This window comes from Pseudophryne corroboree, chromosome 2 (assembly GCF_028390025.1).
Source record: "Pseudophryne corroboree isolate aPseCor3 chromosome 2, aPseCor3.hap2, whole genome shotgun sequence".
Classification (NCBI taxonomy): domain Eukaryota; kingdom Metazoa; phylum Chordata; class Amphibia; order Anura; family Myobatrachidae; genus Pseudophryne; species Pseudophryne corroboree.
Window position 1 is genome coordinate 958,946,964 of NC_086445.1, and position 23,705 is coordinate 958,970,668.

The 23,705-nt window shown below is 42.3% G+C and overlaps 1 protein-coding gene and 1 long non-coding RNA gene across 15 annotated transcripts in view; one reads left to right on the forward strand and one right to left on the reverse strand.

The window, feature by feature from the left end:
- Positions 1-23,705, reverse strand: part of ROBO2 (roundabout guidance receptor 2) — a 1,589,073-nt gene that overhangs the window by 107,191 nt on the left and 1,458,177 nt on the right. For all 14 annotated transcript variants that reach the window (XM_063956330.1, XM_063956325.1, XM_063956332.1 and 11 more), the window contains 3 exons: positions 19,890-20,121; positions 7,134-7,258; positions 4,663-4,834 (listed from right to left, as the gene is read on the reverse strand). In XM_063956330.1, coding sequence (XP_063812400.1) covers positions 4,663-4,834; positions 7,134-7,258; positions 19,890-20,121 — 529 coding nt within the window. The remainder of the gene's footprint in view (positions 1-4,662; positions 4,835-7,133; positions 7,259-19,889; positions 20,122-23,705) is intronic.
- LOC135050143 (uncharacterized) overlaps positions 1-23,705 on the forward strand; it is a 98,982-nt gene that overhangs the window by 66,810 nt on the left and 8,467 nt on the right. The window contains exon 2 of the long non-coding RNA XR_010241555.1: positions 9,272-9,438. This is a non-coding gene — a long non-coding RNA (uncharacterized LOC135050143). The remainder of the gene's footprint in view (positions 1-9,271; positions 9,439-23,705) is intronic.

A 23,705-nucleotide genomic window follows, 5' to 3' on the forward strand; every position in this document is an offset into this window, starting at 1 on the left:
ACCATACACAGGGCTTTATGTATTATACCATACACAAGGCTATATGTATTATACCATAAACAGGGCTATATGTATTATACCATACACAGCGCTACAGTATATGTATTATACCATACACAGGGCTATATATATTATACCATGCACAGGGATATGTATTATACCATACACAGGCCTATATGTATTATACTATACACAGGGCTATATGTATTATACCATACACAGGGCTATATGTATTATACCATACACAGCGCTACAGTATATGTATTATACCATACACAGGCCTATATGTATTATAATACACAAGGCTATATGTATTATACCATACACAAGGCTATATGTATTATACCATACACAGGGCTATATGTATTATACCATACACAGGCCTATATGTATTATACTATACACAGGGCTATATGTATTATACCATACACAGGGCTATATGTATTATACCATACACAGGGCTATATGTATTATACCATACACAGGGCTTTATGTATTATACCATACACAAGGCTATATGTATTATACCATAAACAGGGCTATATGTATTATACTATACACAGCGCTACAGTATATGTATTATACCATACACAGGGATATATATATTATACCATGCACAGGGCTATAGGTATTATACCATACGCAGGGCTACGTATTATATCATACCCAGGGCTACGTATTATACCATACACAGGGCTATATGTATTATACCATACACAGGGCTATATGTATTATATCATACACAGGGCTATATGTATTATACCATACACAGCGCTACAGTATATGTATTATACCATACACAGGCCTATATGTATTATACCATACACAGGGCTATATGTATTATACCATACACAAGGCTATATGTATTATACCATACACAGGGCTATATGTATTATACCATACACAGGCCTATATGTATTATACTATACACAGGGCTATATGTATTATACCATACACAGGGCTATATGTATTATACCATACACAGGGCTATATGTATTATACCATACACAGGGCTTTATGTATTATACCATACACAGGGCTATATGTATTATACCATACACAGGGCTATATGTATTATATCATACACAGGGCTATATGTATTATACCATACACAGCGCTACAGTATATGTATTATACCATACACAGGCCTATATGTATTATACCATACACAGGCCTATATGTATTATACCATACACAGGGCTATATGTATTATACCATACACAGGGCTATATGTATTATACCATACACAGGGCTATATGTATTATACCATACACAGGGCTATATGTATTATACCATACACAGGGCTATATGTATTATACCATACACAAGGCTATATGTATTATACCATACACAGGGCTATATGTATTATACCATACACAGGGCTATATGTATTATACCATACATAGGGCTATATGTATTATACCATACACAGGGTTATATGTATTATACTATACACAGGGCTATATGTATTATACCATACACAGCGCTACAGTATCTGTATTATACCATACACAGGGCTATATATATTATACCATACACAGGGCTGTATGTATTATACCATATATGTATTATACCATACACAGGGCTATATGTATTATACCATACACAGGGCTTTATGTATTATACCATACACAAGGCTATATGTATTATACCATACACAAGGCTATATGTATTATACCATACACAGGGCTATATGTATTATACCATACACAGGGCTATATGTATTATACCATACACAGGGCTATATGTATTATACTATACACAGGGCTATATGTATTATACCATACACAGCGCTACAGTATCTGTAATATACCATACACAGGGCTATATATATTATACCATACACAGGGCTATATGTATTATACCATACACAGGGCTATATGTATTATACCATACACAGGGCTTTATGTATTATACCATACACAAGGCTATATGTATTATACCATAAACAGGGCTATATGTATTATACCATACACAGGGCTATATGTATTATACCATACACAGGGCTATATGTATTATACTATACACAGGGCTATATGTATTATACCATACACAGCGCTACAGTATCTGTAATATACCATACACAGGGCTATATATATTATACCATACACAGGGCTATATGTATTATACCATACACAGGGCTATATGTATTATACCATACACAGGGCTTTATGTATTATACCATACACAAGGCTATATGTATTATACCATAAACAGGGCTATATGTATTATACCATACACAGCGCTACAGTATATGTATTATACCATACACAGGGCTATATATATTATACCATGCACAGGGATATGTATTATACCATACACAGGCCTATATGTATTATACTATACACAGGGCTATATGTATTATACCATACACAGGGCTATATGTATTATACCATACACAGGCCTATATGTATTATACCATACACAGGGCTATATGTATTATACCATACACAGGGCTATATGTATTATACCATACACAGGGCTATATGTATTATACCATACACAGCGCTACAGTATATGTATTATACCATACACAGGCCTATATGTATTATAATACACAAGGCTATATGTATTATACCATACACAAGGCTATATGTATTATACCATACACAGGGCTATATGTATTATACCATACACAGGGCTATATGTATTATACCATACACAGCGCTGCAGTATACGTATTATACTATACACAGGGCTATATGTATTATAATACACAAGGCTATATGTATTATAATGCCATACACAGGGCTATATGTATTATACCATACACAGGCCTATATGTATTATACCATACACAGGGCTATATGTATTATACCATACACAGGGCTATATGTATTATACTATACACAGGGCTATATGTATTATACCATACACAGCGCTACAGTATATGTATTATACCATACACAGGGCGATATATATTATACCAATCACAGGGCTATATGTATTATACCATACACAGGGCTATGTATTATACCATATACAGGGCTATGTATTATACCATACACAGGGCTACGTATTATACCATACACAGGGCTACGTATTATACCATACACAGGGCTATATGTATTATACCATACACAGGGCTATATGTATTATACCATACACAGGGATATGTATTATACCATATACAGGGCTATGTATTATACCATACACAGGGCTACGTATTATACCATACACAGGGCTACGTATTATACCATACACAGGGCTATATGTATTATACCATACACAGGGCTATATGTATTATACCATACATAGGGATATGTATTATAGCATTCACAGGGCTATGTTTTATACCATACACAGGGCTACGTATTATACCATACACAGGGCTACGTATTATACCATACACAGGGCTATATGTATTATACCATACACAGGGCTATATGTATTATACCATACACAGGGCTATATGTATTATACCATACACAGGGCTATGTATTATACCATATACAGGGCTATGTATTGTATTATACCATACACAGGGCTACGTATTATACCATACACAGGGCTACGTATTATACCATACACAGGGCTATATGTATTATACCATACACAGGGCTATATGTATTATACCATACACAGGGATATGTATTATACCATATACAGGGCTATGTATTATACCATACACAGGGCTACGTATTATACCATACACAGGGCTACGTATTATACCATACACAGGGCTATATGTATTATACCATACACAGGGCTATATGTATTATACCATACACAGGGATATGTATTATACCATTCACAGGGCTATGTTTTATACCATACAGTACATAGGGCTACGTATTACTTATGCCATAGAGAGGGCTATTTTTGACCCAGTTGGAAATTTAAGGTTTTCCAGTTGGGTGACATTTACATTCTTTGAACAGTCCACAGTTGCACTCTGATGTATGACATGAATAAGGCAATAGATAGATAGATAGATAGATAGATAGATAGAGAGAGAGAGAGAGAGAGAGAGAGAGAGAGAGAGAGAGAGATAGCTCTCATATGGCCACATATATAGAGTTGTAGATTAAATAAGAGTAAAGGCCTGCAAATGGTATGAACATTATGGGGTACATTTTCTAAGATGGGATGTTGCCCAAAGAAACTAATCAGATTCCAGATATTATCTTCTAGAAGGTGCTAGATAAATGAGAAGTAGAATCTGATTGGTTGTTATGGGCAACATCCCATCTTAAATAGAACTCCCATCTTAGTAAATTTACCCCTATACCTCTGTTCTCTGAATGCTCTGCTTAGTGATATAGCAGTGTGCACATAGGCGTTTCTATAATGGGCACAGTGTGTGCGGTGCACACGGCCCCTGGGTCCAGGGGGCCCACACCGCACACACTGAATAGAATATACTTATTTCTCTGGAGTCCGGCAACGGAGGCTCTGCTGTGCAGGCACAGATCACTCGGAAAATGGCCACCGCGGCCATTTCCGGGTGATTTGCGCATGTGCACTGCAGGTGTCCCTGGCTACAAGGTGCCATGTTCCCGGAGACCTGCGCTCTGGCACTGTGCCAGTGTCTACTACTGTCGGAGAGGAGGGGGTCTGAGACGGAGACTGCACACAGGTCCCCTCCTCTCTTAAAACGCCCCTGAGTGTGCAGAATAGTATACTGTAGTAACAATAGTTTATAAATAAAACCCTTCTTACCTATCAGTATTTGCTGCGAGTCACTTTTCACACCAACGCCAGCACTTGTGCTCGCAGCGACTTCCACGCGGTACTGAATTCCAGGAAACAGCCCACCAATCACCACCGAGCGTATCGCAGCATCCACGGTCTTGTTGATGTGGAACCGTGTCTCATTGCCTAGACACCAGATCTGTATGCATGCCAAAAGAAATAGGTTGTATTAAATAGATAAAGCTTGCTCTGCAGATAGATGGTTACCCTGAGCCTTCTGTGGAACAAATTGCATGGTATTGAGAAAGAATAGGAAAGCTGCTTACAGCATTTAAACCACATATCTATAACTAAGTTCCAGGACTTTATTCTAGAAAATAAATGTGAGATAGTGGTGTGCTGGGGCGGGAGATTATTTCACATGCACACCGCATTTCCTGTCCGCACAGCAGTTTTTGAGAGTCTAAAATGTTTGGGACATTGAGAACAGACGGAAATAGACAGAAATAACCCCTCTCATTTATTAACGGCTCTATGTAACTAACGTCGATGACGATATGACATGTGTCCATCGATAGTTACATACTATGCAGTAGATGACCATTGATGGTTTCACAAACCGATGGTCATCCCTGTACTTTTACTGAATCAGAACCCGGGGGTGGGGCTTTGTGGGTGTCAGAGGTGGAGCTATCCTCCGTTCCCCGGCAGTCTGTAGGGATAAAAAAAACAACTTTGGGCGGTTCTATACCATCAATGGCGGGAAACCATCTGGTTGTCCCCCATAGATGGCAAAAGTATTCATCATTGACCATAAACCGTCGATGATTTGGAATCGTCAATGGCCATCCCTACTCCACCACTGAAACATCATTGGTTGTAGCATTGACTCCTCATGCAGCTCCTCATGCAGCAGAGTCTCCTTTGTAACTTTCTTAAGGTATGGCCACTGTGGCAGCGATGCTGAGATTGCAGCCACCTGCCGAAACACGCCCAGACACTCCCATAACACGCCCATGACACCTCCTCTTTTTGAGAAGATTTTAGGCCTCCTCCCAGTCTCCACACTGAACTGCCCAAGGATTACAAAAGCCGTCTGAAATAATAGCGATGCTGTACAGGAATGTTCATGTCATTGCCCATCTTAGATCGCACCTGCGCAGTAAAAGTGTCCTAGACTTCTCGCACTTGCCTCCACCTCTGCATCAGGGCCAGTGTATCTCGGTGGAGCTTTGAAATACTACCCAGGGTCCTAGTTTGATGAACACAAACCCAAAAAATACAGCAAACAATGACAGTAACATCATCAGTGTAAATCTGCAAAAATACCTACAATACCTCGAAAATACAGGTTAGTAATAACCACTGAAGACGTAGAAAATACTGGGGGTTATTCAGGTTGCATCACTAATTGATGTGACTGCAATAGCCCCGTTGGCAAACAATGTGGATGTGATCGCATTGACTGCAAACGCTTCTGCCTGCTTGACAGGGCGTTCGTGGGCCGGGTGAGGGGCAGTGACGGAGCATTGTGGGGCCGGCACGGGCAAAACGGGGGCGGGGCAGTGGCATTTTCTTGGCGGCTGCGTGACGTCACACACAGCCGCTCCGATCATACATGGCCTAGCTACAGCTGGAGGTGCTCGTCCACAGTTGATGCAACCGCAATTAAATTGCGGTCGCAGCCGTTGGGCAGGCCATTCTGTTTGCTGGTCAGCCTTGCCCTACGATGTGTGGCCCAATGCATGTGATAGAGAGGATTACAGATTCTGCTATAAAGCAGAATCTGCAATCATTACTGAATAAACCCCATAATACGCTGCACACATACTTTTGTGTTAAGCCTGATAAATAATATTAATGTCACCCTGTTAGCCGTCTAGTATAAGAGGTCTGTTCTCTAATGCTTTACATTTGTAATTACACTTACTGGCAGAGTCTATAAAATAATATTGCAGGCGTCGCTTTGATTTTTGCTCTGTGCGAGGCAGCTGATAATATTGGGAACGGTGTGGACTGCTGTTATGAAGAATTTAATCATATGTTAATCTGCTCTAAATCTAATATGAGGAATGTAAAGTGCAGGCGCTATCAGGATGAATTTATTCAATCAGTAAGTATTGACAGAGGTGAAGTTGAGGTTAATATCTGCATGGGGGTTAATAAATCTTGATGCTATATTGATCTCCCCAAATAAATATACACATAATGACTGTGTATTTTAGGATCTTACATTTGCACAGAGGATAATCTCCCGGAACATGTCAGATTCGCTGTAGTAGAGATGATAATAATAATATGCTTGTTGGGCTCAGATGAAAATGATATTGCTTTGCAAAATGGAGTGAGAAATATAATAAGACACAGACAGAGTTAATTTAATATTATCATCTTTGCCGATTGCTTTTTTTTTTTTTTTTTTTTTGTACTTCTTTTTCTTTTCTGGAAATTGTGCATATAAAATCTGTTGACGGATGTAGAGAAGGAAATATTATTACCCTATAGTCCTGAATAATTCCGTTCTGGTGATCTGACGGTGGCGGGTCCCAGGAGACGCTGATACTCGTGCTATTGTTGCTCCCGACTGTCAGAACTGTAACAGACTGCGGCGGAGCACTTGGGGCTAGAGCAGGTGAAGAGAAAAAACAGGAGAAAGACATTAATCCTGGGAGCTGAAGTCTCATTTTTAGTTGCCTAATGTATAGCCGGGCAGACAGAATGCGCTGCGCAGGTTCCCTGCAGACCTAAATATGCAAACATTGCAAGGTACGGAGTATGAAATATTAGCTGTTGTGATAACATCTGTTTAATAAAGGGACAGCATTCCGCTTATTTGTTCTTCAGCAGAAATAACCCCTCTCATTTATTAACATGCGCGCGCTTTCCTCTCTGTATTCCTTCTTTTTCTACACATTAACAATATAATAATGCAATTTATTATACTATCTATCTATTTATCTATCTCTCTATAAATATATATATAAAAAATTATATATATATATATATATATATATATACACACATACCTGTATACTGTATATAAATAAATAATAAGACTAAACAATAATGAACAACACAGCAGTAAAACATTCTCACGCGGTCTTCACATTGTACAGCGCCATATTCCCCTGTAGGCACCGATTTCTGCTTCCCATGTCCTAATTAGTCTCCTTACCAAATTTGGTGACATTATGGTTGTTACTAGGGGTGTGTGAGCGATGGTGCTGCACAGGGCGCAGGGCTCTAAGCGGCACCGTATGACTGCCCCACGGTCCCCACATCTGGCTGGCATGGCGCCTAGAACAGCAACCTGCAGCCAGTATCACTGCAGTAGAGCCAGTGGGAGCATCTCGTAGACACCCCAGACTGGCACCCTGTAATCTGTGCTGCCCCCTAGAGCATACTCATGGCGCTCTGGGCAGTGCTGCACTTACCAGAGCTGGTGCCCCTGGCTCCTTGATGTGACATCATCAGTCGGGGCATGGTCAGCACAGGGCACAGTGCAGCCTTGTTATGGCACTGGATCAAACTACCGATGGCTCTGAACAGGTGAAGTTTATGGATGGCCCCCCTGTATATACAGTATACAGGGCGGCAATAAATATATATATATATATATATATATATATATATATATATACACATAAATGTGTTCTTTGCTCCATAAGGAAAAATAGGTATACTTATGCAGAGCTGTGCACATCTGGGGCTGCAGGCACCTCCATGTGTGCATCTGGTTTGGCCGGCTAACAGAGACTAATAGAACCTGTGGTGAGCACAGGGAGCCACCAAATCCGAATCTGGCGGCTGGGATCCCGGCGTCGGTATGCTGACCGCCGGGATTCCGACTGCCTGTCACCGATCCCAACCTGTTGTATTCACGCGCCCTCACTGACCTTTCCCTAGGTGAGATTGTATTTTCCTAGAGATATTTTTTCCTATCAGTTTATACTGCGTTTATTTCTTAAAGTGTCCCATATAGACGGGTGGTCTTCAGTATGCCGAATGTCGGGATCCCGGCGCACAGTATACCGGCGCCGGGATCCCGACACCCGGCATACTGACAGCTATTCTCCCTCGTGGGGGTCCACGACCCCCCTGGAGGGAGAATAAATAGCGTGGCGCGCATAGCACGCCACCGTGCCCGTCGCGTGGCGAGCGCAGCGAGCCCGCAAGGGGCTCCTTTGCCCTCGCCACACTGTCGGTATGCCGGCGGTCGGCTCCCAGCGCCAGTATGCTGGTCGCTGAGAGCCCGGCTGCCGGCATACCATACTACACCCCATATAGACATGTTCTGCAACTTTCCATCTGACGTTGGTGTTTTCAGGCCTTTTATTACTTATGCATTGAATTGCAACTCTTCACTCTGTGTTCCAGTTTTGCACAAGGTTTCCAGAAATAACAATCAATGATATGAACGCGATCATTACTATGTCAGCCACATATTTCCGTTTAAGGTATCAATGTTCTATGATACATACAGTATCTCCCATTAATTGCATTGTCTGTTGACACGCTGTGTTGAGTCCAAAGGTAGTCTTTAATCAATTTCACACAATCTAATCAATACCCAGCCGCACAGACAAGGGGTTGTAGACAAAAATATCTATTGATTCTTTCTGTTTTTTCCTCCCAGGTCTCTGAAGTTTCACACACCCAAGGCCATACCGAGGAGGAACTAACGAAGGAACGTGATAAAAGGCTATGCCGGAGGAATCCCAATACTTTGTTCTCTAATGGATGGGGTTTGTTCTTCAAGCTTCCTATACTCCAGGCAGTTGTTTGGAAAACATTGTACAAGTGGTACGTAAGCTGTAAAGTCATGGTCTTTTATCGCTTCATTACCACCATACTATATTGTCATCCCTCGTCTCCTCCTGTTCCCCCAACTTACCAGTATTTCATTGTTACTATCTACCAGTAATACCTATACACAACTAATGCTAATATATATACTGTATATAAATATTTATCTATCTATCTATCGATCGAGAGATAGACAGACAGACAGACAGACAGACAGACAGACAGACAGATAGATAGATAGACAGACAGAGAGACACAGAGATAGATAGATAGATAGATAGATAGATAGATAGATAGATAGATAGATAGATAGATAGACAGACAGACAGACAGAGACAGACAGATAGACAGATCGATCGATCGATCGACAGATAGATAGATCGATCGATCGATAGACAGACAGAGAGACACATAGATAGATAGATAGATAGATAGATAGATAGATAGATAGATAGATAGATAGATAGACAGACAGACAGAGAGACAGATAGACAGATAGATAGATAGATAGATAGATAGATAGATAGACAGACAGACAGACAGACAGACAGACAGACAGACAGACAGACACATAGATAGATAGATAGATAGATAGACAGACAGACAGACAGACAGACAGACAGACAGACAGACAGACAGGCAGATGATAGATAGATAGAAAACAACCAGCACATCCAGTTAAACGCAAAAAAGTCAATTTATATAAAGTGCACATGGTATCACAGGACAGGTGTACAGTAAATTAATTGCTGCCGCAATTAGACTTATCCAAGCCATGATGATAGTTCTATCCTCCTGTGTCAGTCCCCGAGCCCATACATCCTGGTAGGAATCTCCACATATTATATTGATGTTGAAGTGTTACATAGGGGGTCATTCCGAGTTGATCGCTAGCTGCCGTTGTTCGCTGCGTAGCGATCAGTGAAATAAATGGCTAATCTGCGCATGCGTAGGCACTGCAATGCATTCACGCGTCGTACGGGTACGAAATCCATTGTGGTTTTGCATTGGTTCTAGCGACGATTCCAATTGCACGCCCGTTCGCAAGGAGATTGACAGAAAGAGGGCGTTTATGGGTGTCAACTGACCGTTTTCTGGGAGTGTCTGGAAAAACGCAGGCGTGGCCGGGCGTTTGCTGGACGGGTATCTGACGTCATTACCGTGTCACTCGTCGCAGCAATCATCGCACAGGATAAGTAACTACAGGGCTGATTTTGCACAAAATGTGTTTGTAGCCGCTCTGCTGCAGAGGTGTTCACACAGGGCCGGTTCTTGCCCTTGCGGCGCCCCGGGCAAAAGTTAGGGGCGTGGCTAAACATGGGGGCGTGGTCAGTCACGCCCCCCATTTGTAGCGCCACTGGGAAAAAAAAGAAAAAAAAAAAGTATACTTACTGTACCCCGCTCCTGTTTCCAGACCCTGCAGACCGGCGCCGCTCTTCTCCTCGGATCTATGGGAGAGACGTCAGTCATGACGTCTCTCCCATAGCACAGCATAAGCGCTAGAGGTCAATTATGACCCCTAGCGTCTATGCCACAATGCTGTGCGGTGCGCGATGACGTCATCGCGCACCGCACACCAAAGGTCCTCTCCATGAAGGGAAACTAGACGCTTAGCGTCTGATTCCCTTCAGAGCGGGGGAGGACCAGCGCCACGAAGGGAAACCAGACGCATAGCGTCTGGTTCCCTTCTCACAGCGGGAGGGGGGGCACAGCGGGGGGACACTGCTGGGGCGCACACTGACAGTGGAGGATCTTGCCATGGTGCGGCGCCCTCCGGATGGCGCCGGCGCCCTCCGGAAGGCGGCGCCCCGGGCAAAAGTCCTGCTTGCCCGTGGCAAGATCCGCCACTGTCACTCCTGCAAAGCGAAAATACACTCCCCCGTGGGCGGCGACTATGCGTTTGCACGGCTGCTAAAAACTGCTAGCAAGCGATCAACTCGGAATGACCCCCAATATCTCTACAGTATTACACTATTCTGCACTTTTTGTTTTGGCTGAGGTATCATACAGGGTACAAGCTGTCTATCCTCCTGGCAGGATTTCCCTACTAGGAACTATTGAACTTACTGTATGCACTTTGATTAGGAATGTATACATTTTAGCGCTAATATGAATGTGGGGTGTTATCCTGTTAAAATCTAGAGTATGTGGTGACCTTTTTATACCTACTGTAGTGTGGGCTGCTTGTGCGCACTTGTTGTATTGTCCTTTATGAGTATGGATTCACTTGGAGATTTAAAGTGGAATACTGTACAATGAGAGTCCAGTGCAAGTTCACGTTATTACGTTACACAATCTTAGAGGGGTAAAGGGAAATTAGCAAAGATACAAGTCTGTGAGAATTGACTGAACATTCCATGGGCAAGTTGCAGCCATCGCTGAATGGAGAACCCCTCCCTACCCTCCACCCCACCCCACCCTTCCCACTATGTATAGTATATATTAACCTTTGTGTTATGGAATGTTTGTTTAGCATGTCCTCAATGTACCTGTTGAGCCTTTATTTTCTATGCTTCATGCTTAATGCTTTCCACTAAGCTCTGTAATAATGGGCCTAATTCAGACCTGGCCGCTGTTGTGCGAAATCACAAGGCGGACGATTTATCGATTGACTGCGCATGCGTACGGATCGTAATGCACAAGCACGAGTCCAGAGTGCAAAATAAATCAGCATCTTTTTTGATCACTAGGCGAACGCAGGTTGATTGACAGGAAGCGGACGTTTGTAGGTGGTAACTGCTCGTTTTCTGGGAGTGTCAGGAAAAACACAGGCGTTCCCAAGCATTTTTAGGAAGGGTGTGCGACACCAGCTCCGGCCCCGATCATCCTGTTTCTTTCACACTGTAGGAGTAAGTCTCGGGCCAAGCACAGACTGTACAGACTGGAAAAATAATTAGACGGTGAGTGATTTGCGAACGGATTTGCATCTGACCGGCGTTTGCAAAGCTTTTCACACGGCATACGCAGGCTTGCACAGGGGGCGGAATTTCACTCTGTCTGGGCAGTGACTATCCGATCGCAAACCTCTGCAAATTCGCAGAGAAGGGATCAGATCTGAATTATGCCTTATGCTCTGAATGTGAGATCTGCACAAGGTGAGGTCCAACAAAAACTCTGTAGGGTGGAATTAAGACTTCTCTTTTAATTATAATAATTCAAACATTGCGCTAGCCCTAATTATTGTCTGAATGCAGGGCCGTAGCAGGGCGACAATGCAAACATGTGACATCATGACATCACAACGAGGGGCGGGGCCTATGAGACCAGGGTGTTGTTCCAGGCACCATGCATTCAAGTACAGGTTCTAAGGGGCAGTGATGGTGTGACCGCTTTGGCCTTCTGTTCTGGGTGGCAGCACAACTTGCCCCCACCCCTAGTTATGGCACAGACTGGCACTATACACTTACTATCTCTTGCAGAGCTAATCTTTTTGGCAAAAAAGTATTTCTGAAATCATTTTATCCGTAATTTTATATGCCCATTATAGGAAAAACTTTATTTTTAGATCTGTCAGTCTTGCCATGGTATTGATACGGGGGATGGGTATCTGTAAATAGCAATGAGTCCATAAGGCCTGCACAAAAGAGTTTGGGTACCAATGCCATAGGTTACTTAACTACTATGTATCAAGCAGTGAAAACTTGATGTACAGGTATCAAGCAGTGAAAAGAGCTGAGAACTGGACCAGTGGAGACGTTGTCCATAGCAACCAATCAACCGCTAGCTATCATTTTATAGAATGCATTTGATAAATGCTACCTCAAAGCTGATTGGTTCTCCACTGGTCCACTCCTCCATTCTTTCCACTGCTTAATACATTAACCCTATAGTCACGATAAAGCTGCATTTAACCGTTGCTTTTAACCTGCCACAACGATGATCACATCTGAGATCAGACTTTCCGCTGCACTTATCCAGCATTCCGGTTTCATCAAACCTGCAATTCCAGCTCAAGTATCATTATCCTGAGCGTCTCACTCTTAAGCTGGAAGACTGAAGTGATTACCAGGCGTTTAATTACACACCTGTGCACCTGCTATCAAATATATAAAAAAAATCAATTGGTAAAGTGTATACCTGTCACTACATGTTCTCAGGTCTGAGATGTGACCCGCTCTGGAGCGAAAGCAATACATAATGTATTCTGGAGCAATGTGAATGACATTGTTTACTGCACAAGAAAGCGTTTGTTTCCCATAGTTACAAAACAATAAATCAAAGGGCACGCAAAGCAAAGAGCACCAATGAAAACTGCACCAACAGTCTGTACACACCAGAGTGTGCTAAGCCCACCTACAGTATTAGTTAGAAAGAATGTTGGGTTTGTGTTACCTATGTGCCTGATTTAGTGTATACTGTATTACTTACCAACTTTGAATGTCTCTCCCGGAGAGGAGACTCTGTGGTCCACTTCAAGGGCCGGGCTGTCACGTCATTATGCCCCCGCCCCCATCCTGGCAATGATGTTATCTGCCCCACCCCCTATACATGGAGACACAGTACTGAACGTAATCTCCACATCCTGCCTGCTTCACTTTGAAGCAGTAGGGATATGGAAGATCTGGCCATTCTCTGTGGGTACCCGAAAAATAGTGAGTCTCCGGCCGAAAAGTAGGCAAGTATGATTTAAGTTGTACAATAATGCATTCACAGCGGGTTCGGTATGATATACCGATGGCTGGGATGTCGGCCGTCAGTATACCGACAATAGCATCCCGGCCGCCAGTATGCCGGCAGCGTGGCGAGCGCAGAGAGTCCGTTGTGCGCTCGATGGCTTGCTGCGCTCACCATAGGTTCTACTCCCACTGTATGGGTATTGTGGAAACCCACGAGTGGGAATAGCCCCTGTTAGCTGGGATTCTGGCTGACGGCATTGTCAGCAGTCCGGATCCCGATTGCCGGCAACCTAACTGCATCCTTTCACAGCATTGTCTTTGTATGCAGCTATTGTGCAAAAATATACAAATGTCTCCTACACTCAGGCGACATCACAAATCCTAGCAGCTGCATACAAAGATGCAGTGTCGGCCGCAGATGCCTCGATAATCGACCATTTGGTGTGTGGGAACTGAGGCACTGGAGCCATGTTTTCTGGGTACGGGATCGCAGTTGCAGCCGGAGGCCACCCCCCTTTACTTCCCCAAAATGGTTCCTGACTCTTAAATCACTTTGCAAATAAATCCTCTCTGCGGGGCAACATTGCTAAGGTACCTTGGTGCGTGCACAGTGAGACTTAGATGGATGTGCGTTTACCAATAATCGCTCAACTCCATACAATTTGCATACAAGTCTGAATCAGGCCCTATATTGTGAACTCTGATTGGGTGGATTGTGCTATAGAAACTAAAACCTTAAGGTGGGTACACACTATACAATATATGGCGCAGTCTTGGTACTTTCGGTCAATCTGCATATCCATCGTATAATGTGTACACCCCACTCTATCGTTTACACACGTCGTTAATTGCACCGTCCCTTCTAATGTGCTACATGTCAGATGGGAGGATTCCATGCACGATGCGGTATTGTTACATTAAGCATGTAACTATATATATAATGGGGGTAATTCCAAGTTGATCGCAGCAGGAAATTTTTTAGCAGTTGGGCAAAACCATTTGCACTGCAGGGGAGGCAGATATAACATGTGCAGAAAGAGTTAGATTTGGGTGGGTTATTTATTTCTGTGCAGGGTAAATACTGGCTGCTTTATTTGTACACTGCAAATTAGATTGCAGATTGAACACACCACACCCAAATTTAACTCTCTCTGCACATGTTATATCTGCCTCCCCTGCAGTGCACATGGTTTTGCCCAACTGCTAAAAAATTTCCTGCTGCGATCAACTTGGAATTACCCCCATTGTGTAGTCATATGACAGATCGTGTAGTGTGTACGGTACTGCCATATATCATTACATTGCATCGCTAGGACACACCATTGTTCAGGTGTGTAACCTGCTTTAGAGCTGTGGTCAATATCTGGAACGGTTCCTTACTAGCTTAGTTTAAAAAGCTAATTAGTAATTTAATAATTTCATAATACTTGAATGCAGTACTATATACTGATACAGTAAGTTCATTTCTGAATATCACTTAATGTAGCAAGCACCTCTTCTACAAAGTGAAAGTGGCACAGATTATAGGCACTGTATACGAAGGTCCTAAGGGTAGTGGCCTTGTTTTGTTTTTAAGGTTTTCTTGTGGAAAAAACAGTCATCAACCTAAGTGGCATACTGGAATTTCTATGGGCCTAGAGAGTTAGATTTGGGTGGGGTGTGATCAAACTAAAATCTAAATTGCAGTGTAAAAATAAAGCAGCCAGTATTTACCCTGCACAGAAACAAAATAACCCACATGTTATATCTACCACACCTGCAGTGCACATGGGGGGTGATTCAGACCTGATCGCACGCAGGCGTTTTTTTTGCAGTGCTGCGATCAGGTAGTTGCCGCCTACAGGGGGAGGGGGTAGTTGATGTGCAGGCGTGCGAACGCTTGTGCAGAGAGCTGCACAAACAAAAGTTTGTGCAGTCTCTGCACAGCTCAGGACTTACTCAGCCACTGTGATGATCCGGCCAGGAGCTGACGTCAGGAATATTCCCTCCAAACAGCTGGGAATGCCTGCGTTCTCCCGGACACTCCTTAAAAACGGTCAGTTGCCATCCACAAATGGCCTCTTCCTGTCAATCTTCTTGCAATCGCAGGTGCGATTGCTTTCTTCGTAAAATCCGTCGCTGTCCGGCGATGCCCGTCGCCGGCGGCCGACGTGCCTGCACATTGTGGTGCATACGCATGCGCAGTTCAGACCCGATCGCACCGCTGCAAAAAAAGCTAGCGTGCGATCAGGTCTGAATAACCCCCATAGATTTTCCCATTAGAGAACAATTTTGCTGCTGCGATCAGGTCTGAATTAGGCACTTTATACAGTAGAGTTACTTACTGTGTTTCCACACAGATTACCCAGGCTTTTACTTGCCAGGACAGTAGAATAGCAGCCCAGGACAACCATAATCACAGTACGGCTTGTTAAGGTTGCTTGGCTAAAACATATGCATTAAAACATAGCTTGCAACATATGATACAGTTTGAGAGCCCAAATAACTGTCTCAATCGGAATATATACATATTTTTTTCAGGGGACCCGGTGGAAATCAGGTATCAGTATCTGTAATCTATACCACAGCTCTGGAAAAAAGCCACACAAGATGGTGTATTCCAAATATAAAATTACAAGCACCCTTTTCTCATGGTTTTATATGTTTCCAGGTTCAAACGGCAATATAAATGAAAGCACTTGTCTGGGGATGCTGCGGTTATTAAATAGACCACGTAGCAAAACAACATTTTTTAAAGCGTTTTCTCATTTCCCCCGCTGCTGGTTTGCGGAGACACCAGGACTGAGAGCTGACAGGTCAATTATTTCAGTACTGAGCTGCCTACCACAAATGTGCAAGAACCCAAATCGCTACTCATCTTTCTCCTGCACGGCCAAAGCGAATTCAATCTGTTACCCTCGCAAGGCCAAAGAGTTGGGAGATGGATACGTACTCTATGGTGACAAATGCCGACGCCAGATACAAAGTCTAACTGTGGGGAAATTAATTTTTGGATGGTGGCCTTTGAAGTACCATTCTATATAAAAAGTAATCCAATGAAAGTTGGCCCTGCTCGGAATGTGTCAACTACCTTTGATTTGTTCATCTCACTCTCACCACTTTTCTACGAGGACTGTCTGCCGGCTCTTAAGAGATTGCTATTTTTATTAGAAAGAATGTGCAAACTGACAATTTGTGTTGAGCAATCTCTGAAGTTGTACTGTATCTGTTTTTCCATAAAAAAATGAAACACTGCTCTTACCACTCCTTGTAGATGGAATACTCATTTGTAAAGGCATGTACAGTAATATCAAATTCCATTGAAAACATGAAGCTATCTTCCGCGTAACAAAAGGGTAGATCTACTAAAACTGCAGGCCATACATCTACAGTACCCGGCAATTCCTGGATTCCCTGATGCCGATCCGACTCTGATGATTGACGATTTTCCAGGTAGTTTGCAAATTCCTATACGTCAAAAATTCACGGTTCGCCCATTCCGATCATTTTTGGATTGGAATTGGCAAACCAAAGATTTCCAACATGCTGGATTTATCCGATGGCCTGACCCAGTCATCAGCAAAATGGGATATTGTCACATTTAATTGCAGATGTGTGGGTTCCTTCACACCCCTACTTTTCCTATTTAGAGGTTTTAGTAAATCTACTCCTATGACCTTTGACAGACTTCAAATAATTAATGACGATGATAATGACACACAGTCATTAGACTTCAAAGTCTAAACAGAAATATGGAACAACATGATTTTGAAAGTGTTTAGTGTGGTCTAGAACCCAGAACCTCTCTCTGTTACATACAACGTGTTAGAAAATGTGGTTAATATTAATGCTTACAGTATCTGTGTTATTCACATTACACTGTAAGTTTCAGTAATCAGAGGCCCCCACCAAGGCGCGTGTCTGTATCTATCCGGTACATGGTCGCTACTCTCTGGTGGCACATCTTCTCACTATGACAGTACAGTGCAGTACATAAAAGTCACAAAGGCATCTTTAAGTCATCTGTCTTTCATAGTTCTACCAAAAGCACAGATGGCTTCATACTCTTAATAAAGAGAACTCTAAATCATGTCTGTAACTCTGACAATCGAGAACATTACTATCCATTTTAAAAATGTGTTGAGGGAAATTATTTTCAGAATACAATCTTTGAAAGTAATGTAAAATGACATAACATGCAGCCACGTGTTTTATTACATAACATTGTTATTTTGATAATCTGTTTATAGATTTTTTTTTAATTAAGCATCACTGTGGGTCTCATTCAGAGATATATGTAAACTCTGATGTATATGCAAATATCCGATGTTTTTAGATCTGCGCACTGCTCTTGTGCAGATCTAGGGCTATGATGTCACTCACAATGCCCCAAACGGCGGTGGCGGGTAGCGTACCAGAAAATGGGTGCGTGTTGGCCCCATCTGGGTGTGCCGAAGCCAGTGGCTTCGTCTACAGAAGGACCTGGGAGAAGCCCACACGAACACAGGTGGTACATATAAACTCCACAAAAATAGTGCCTTGCTCAGGAACTAAACAGATGACCTCAGCGCTGTGAGGCTGTAGTTTTACCCACTACACCAACTGCCTATTAAAACTTTTGTTTACAGTTATTCTTTAAAAGATGCCTCAGTTATTACTCCTCATTTGTTGTAAGCAGTGTCTGACTGGCGCAAGAAGGGCCCACCGGGGTAATGCAGTGGTAGGGGCCCATGCATAAGGGTGTGGCCAGGCAATAGTGTAGGTGTGGCCAACCACCACAGAGGTCCGGCTAACTGTAAGAGAGTGCATGGGCTGGGACCATAGTCCTGTGCAGTATAAGGTAACATATGTATAATGTATAATTAAAGTGCACTAGGATACAGTTTGGGACCTAATCCCTAGAGGAGGAGGTGGGCTCACAGGCAGTGGGGCCCACTGGTGTTTTCCCCTGTTCCCCTGTGGGCCAGTCCGACCCTGGTTGTAAGCACCCCACAATGAGTGACAAATGCGTCAGCATACAGAATGCAGTGATGTTATGCAATACTAATACCAGTATTAAGGACCTAGACCTTGAAACATTTAAATTGATGTCAAAGTCAAAAGCAAATAAACCATCGTTTGGCCATTATATATAATATTTTATTGCAGGTTGACTTGAGGTAAAATATGTCAAACTTTGTAAACTGTGAAATCACTCTGCTGCCATGACAGTTCGACACCAATTGCCTTCAATGTTTGCTGACATTTGACAGATGATAAAACTATTTATCAGAGATGCCAGTAAGCGATGCAGCAGGTAGCAGTGCCGACGGTTACATTAATCTGTGCAACAGATCGAGGCTTGTGACTTTCACATATCTCCGGGCAAAAGAGAGCCGTAAAAATCACGCTCAGTGCTGCAAGTCTAGTGGTACTTAAAGTGTCCTTTAAAGTATGAAATTACCACCGGACTTGTTCTGCGACGAGGCAATAAATGAAAATGTCACTTCTAGAGCCAACCACAGATTTAAAGTAGAAGACACGTGCCCTTCTATCCAGCATTTAATTGAAGTTTAGTTGGAAAGCTAGATAAGTTTAATAAAAGGAAAAAAGCAGTTAATCTTCTTTGCGGTCTTTATGGAAACCTATGTAGGCAGGGAGCAGCTGTTTCGGAATAACTCCTAAAATTGAAGAATAACATATTTTTCCTTTTCAAATGCCATGACCCCTTTTCATGAATATCTGCATTTATCTAGTAGATACAGAACAGTTTATTTATTAGAATTTTTTTTTTTTTAACAACAGACAATTTCCAATTTCGTAAAACATTGTATATAATAAGGAAAATGAATTCTGCTCATGCAGCTCTGTTACCTTCCTCGGTTGTCCGGGCTGACTTTGAGTCGCTATCCATCCCTTGAAATTCATTGAAATAAGGTCGAACCTTAATCTCATAAGTAATTCCCTTCTTTAAGTTGGCTATCACGGTACTCCGTTCAGCTGGAACCTTGACCTCAAAATTCTGCCATGCGGATGGAGACTGGAGGCCTGACATCTGACGGTACATCACCCTGTATCCCTGTATAAACTGGGACTGACGATCAACCTAACAATAACAAAAACGTAAAAAAATGGTTGTTTTGGTATATGGAATGCAGTGAGAATAATAAAGCACGTGTAAAAAAAAAGATAAAAACTAATACATTACACCCAAAATAAATAAATAAATAAACAGATAGCTAAATAAATAAACTGCCATATTGCTATTTTCAACGTTTTGGGGCAGCTTTCAGGAAAAAAAAATAATGTTTTTGGCACGCATTTCAATAATCTTACGGATTTGTTGGACTGTACAGTGCAGTACAGACTAAAAAAAATAGGTCATATGATGCACAGTAGGCCGTGGAACTTCATATGGTTGCTAAAGCTTACAGAAATTCCTTTGGGGGCAAGAGACATTTTATTCAGTGGGTGATATAGGTAGATACTGTACTGTATGACACATAATAAACATCTACACCCATGCTATGTTTTTACATTTAAAGACCGTGTCTTCCCCAGTTACAGTAATAGAGGAACATGTGTTGGTCACAGGGGCAGGTGAGTAATATCATTACTAATTCGGTACTTAATTACAGGTTGAGTATCCCATATCCAAAATGCTTGGACCAGAAGTATTTTGGATATCGTATTTTTCCGTATTTTGGAATATTTGCATACCATAATGAGATATCATGGCGTTGGGACCTAAGCACAGAATGCATTTATGTTACATATACACCTTATACGCACAGCCTGAAGGTCATTTTAGCCAATATTTTTAATAACTTTGTGCATTAAACAAAGTGTGTATACATACACACTATTCATTTATGTTTCATATACACCTTATACACACAGCCTGAAGGTCATTTAATACAATATTTTTAATAACTTTGTGTATTAAACAAAGTTTGTGTACATTGAGCCATCAAAAAACAAAGGTTTCACTATTTTACTCAAAAAATTCTGTATTTCGGAATATTTGGATATGGGATACTCAACCTGTACTAATTTGGTACATTCAATGTCTAAGGCAACATTTATTAAAATGAAGAAACATGAGTAAGTGATTGATACCCAAATGGCCATGTTGTACCCGTAACACCACAATCTAACACTGGTTTGCAGTGATATATATATATATGTGTGTTGGAGGCAGATGCGTCTGTCATCCTGTCGGTCTGGATGCCGGTGATCATGTGACCAACGCCGGAATCCCAACACCACTTAGAAGACTGGCGCAGAAACACTGACAGCCGACATCCCAAAGGTAAGTATCTGGGTTCAGTTTAGGGTTAGAGCCTTTAGGGTTAGGCACTAAGGAGGGTTAGGGTTAGACACTAGGGGGGGGGGGGGGTTAGCACTAGCCGCCACGCCCCAAGAGTTAGCCCAAGCTGCCACCCCCCCGGAAGGATAGGGTATGGTGAAAATGCTTACCCACTCCGATGTCGGGATCTTCAGTGTCGGGATGCTGCAGTTAGTCATGTGACCGCCGGCATCCCAACTACCGGTATATCATAATTATTTTAACACTTTCTGTGCACAAAAATAGCTACAATAACTATATCGTCTTACGATATCATAAAGCACATCATGAGCCATAAACATAACACTATAATGCATATTACTCATTATACTATACAGTATGTATGTAAAAAATATCTCACATTCATGACTTGAGGCCGTAAAGTGCAAAACAAAAACACATTTTGGCAACACGGACTAAAGCCTTATTAGAAGGCTTGAAGCTTATGTTTTCTCTTTTAAGTGGGGCAACAGCTTAAAGAGATTGAAACCAAATGGAGCTTTGCAATATATTTTAGACCTGACATGTATTTGTTGTTGCGGACGCGTCCTGTTTGTATCTTATATTACCCTAATATATGACCTGATTTTCATTTTCTTGGCAGTTTAAAAAACCGAATGACAACTGAAATGATGCAAATTGCCTTAATTAGTATTCTGACCTCACAGTAACAGAGTTGTATGGTAACTTTCTAATGGCCTAAATACATCCAGCGGAAGCTCAGCACCTCCAACCTGTCAGGTTCTGCCAATACAATTAGTATAAAGTGTTGACTCTGCTGACAGAAAACATGAAATATTGAAATAAAAGTCAGACTTCATTTCACTGATTGTGCAAAGGAAGTGTTTTCCCGCAACAGAGAAAGCAATGAACCAAAAGAGCTTTTTTTAACAAAAAATAAAAATCAAACTAACAGAATACGGCTTTACCCACATTCCGCTTCATCTTATATCATTTAAAAATAGTATGTCACAGAAAATATTGATGTTATTTTTCAAAAATAGAGAGACACACGAACAAGCAGCAGATGAACTGGGGAAAAATCAGAACAATCACCAGCCAATGTTAACAGTACTACAGAGTATTTCAGCATAATCAACGCCTAAATGAGTGTGAATTGGGAAAGGATAGCAGGGGCCGACAACAGGGGGGGGTCAAAGGGGACACCAGTGCCGGGCCCCAAGGATCTTAGGGGTCCCAAGGATACGTCACTTAGTGCCTGGCAGGGATGTGAGTCGTCTTGTCCAAATAGGGCAGTGATCTGCAGGCGGTGTGGGCGCAGTCTCAGAGTGACAGGAGCCTCTCACACCCAGTGACTGTGTGGTGAGAGTGTTCGCCCACTCTTCCGGGTCCAGCTCTGTTGAAGGCAGTTACAGGACATGGCAGCAGCTTCACTGGCTGGGATTCCCATGCCCTACGCCGGCCTCTTCTGGTGGGGTGTGAGCACCGCATGGTACCTGCTGTGTGGTGATCAGTCTGGATACTGGGAAGTGCAGTCCAGGTGAGTCTCTCCCCGTGGTAAGAGTAGCTTGGTGAGGGGATACAGGGCTTTGAGATGGGATGGGGGAGCTGGAAATGCAGCATGGAGATGGACTCATTGGGAAGAGACAGACTGTGGTGTGTGTTTGGGAGGAAGGAGAGATATACTTTTATATATATATATATATATATATATATATGTGTGTACATATATGCACCCCTATGTAGACTCTATTATCCTTAACTTGTGTCAGTTGTTCCTTAGTAATGTATCAGCTAGTGTCAGGTGACTATTGTACCTTTAAAAGCCATAAGGTATTTGGCAGGTGCACATTAAACCAAGTAGGCATATTTGCAGTTATATTATGTGTGAAACAGTTGCCAGGTTTTAAGACTGTGATAGTGTAGGACCTGCATGAAGGTGGGGTACCTTGGCGATCGGTTTGCAGGCTTCTGTGCATTGGCCAATTCACTAACTAAACCCCCATCATTTATTTATTGATGTGTTGAGGATAAGTGAGCTTGCTATCGTGAGTGCTGGATTTTCTGTTTGTATGTATTTGAGTGATGTGGTCATGGGCTACATGCACCCCACCCTATGAGTGGTAAGTGCATTTGTGTACCCGCTTCTGGGGTGGCGAGTGCCACGGTTATGTGCACCCCACCCTATGAGTGGTCAGTCCACTTGTGTGCCCCGCTTCTGGGGTGGCAAGTGCTGTGGTTTTATATTTGTGTGTATATGTGTACAAATAAATATATATATTTATTTAGTAGCAAACTTCAGTGGCACTTTTTATATATATATGATGAAGGTGTGACAACCGAAACGGGCCGTTGGGATGGCTGTTCTGCTTGAATACTGC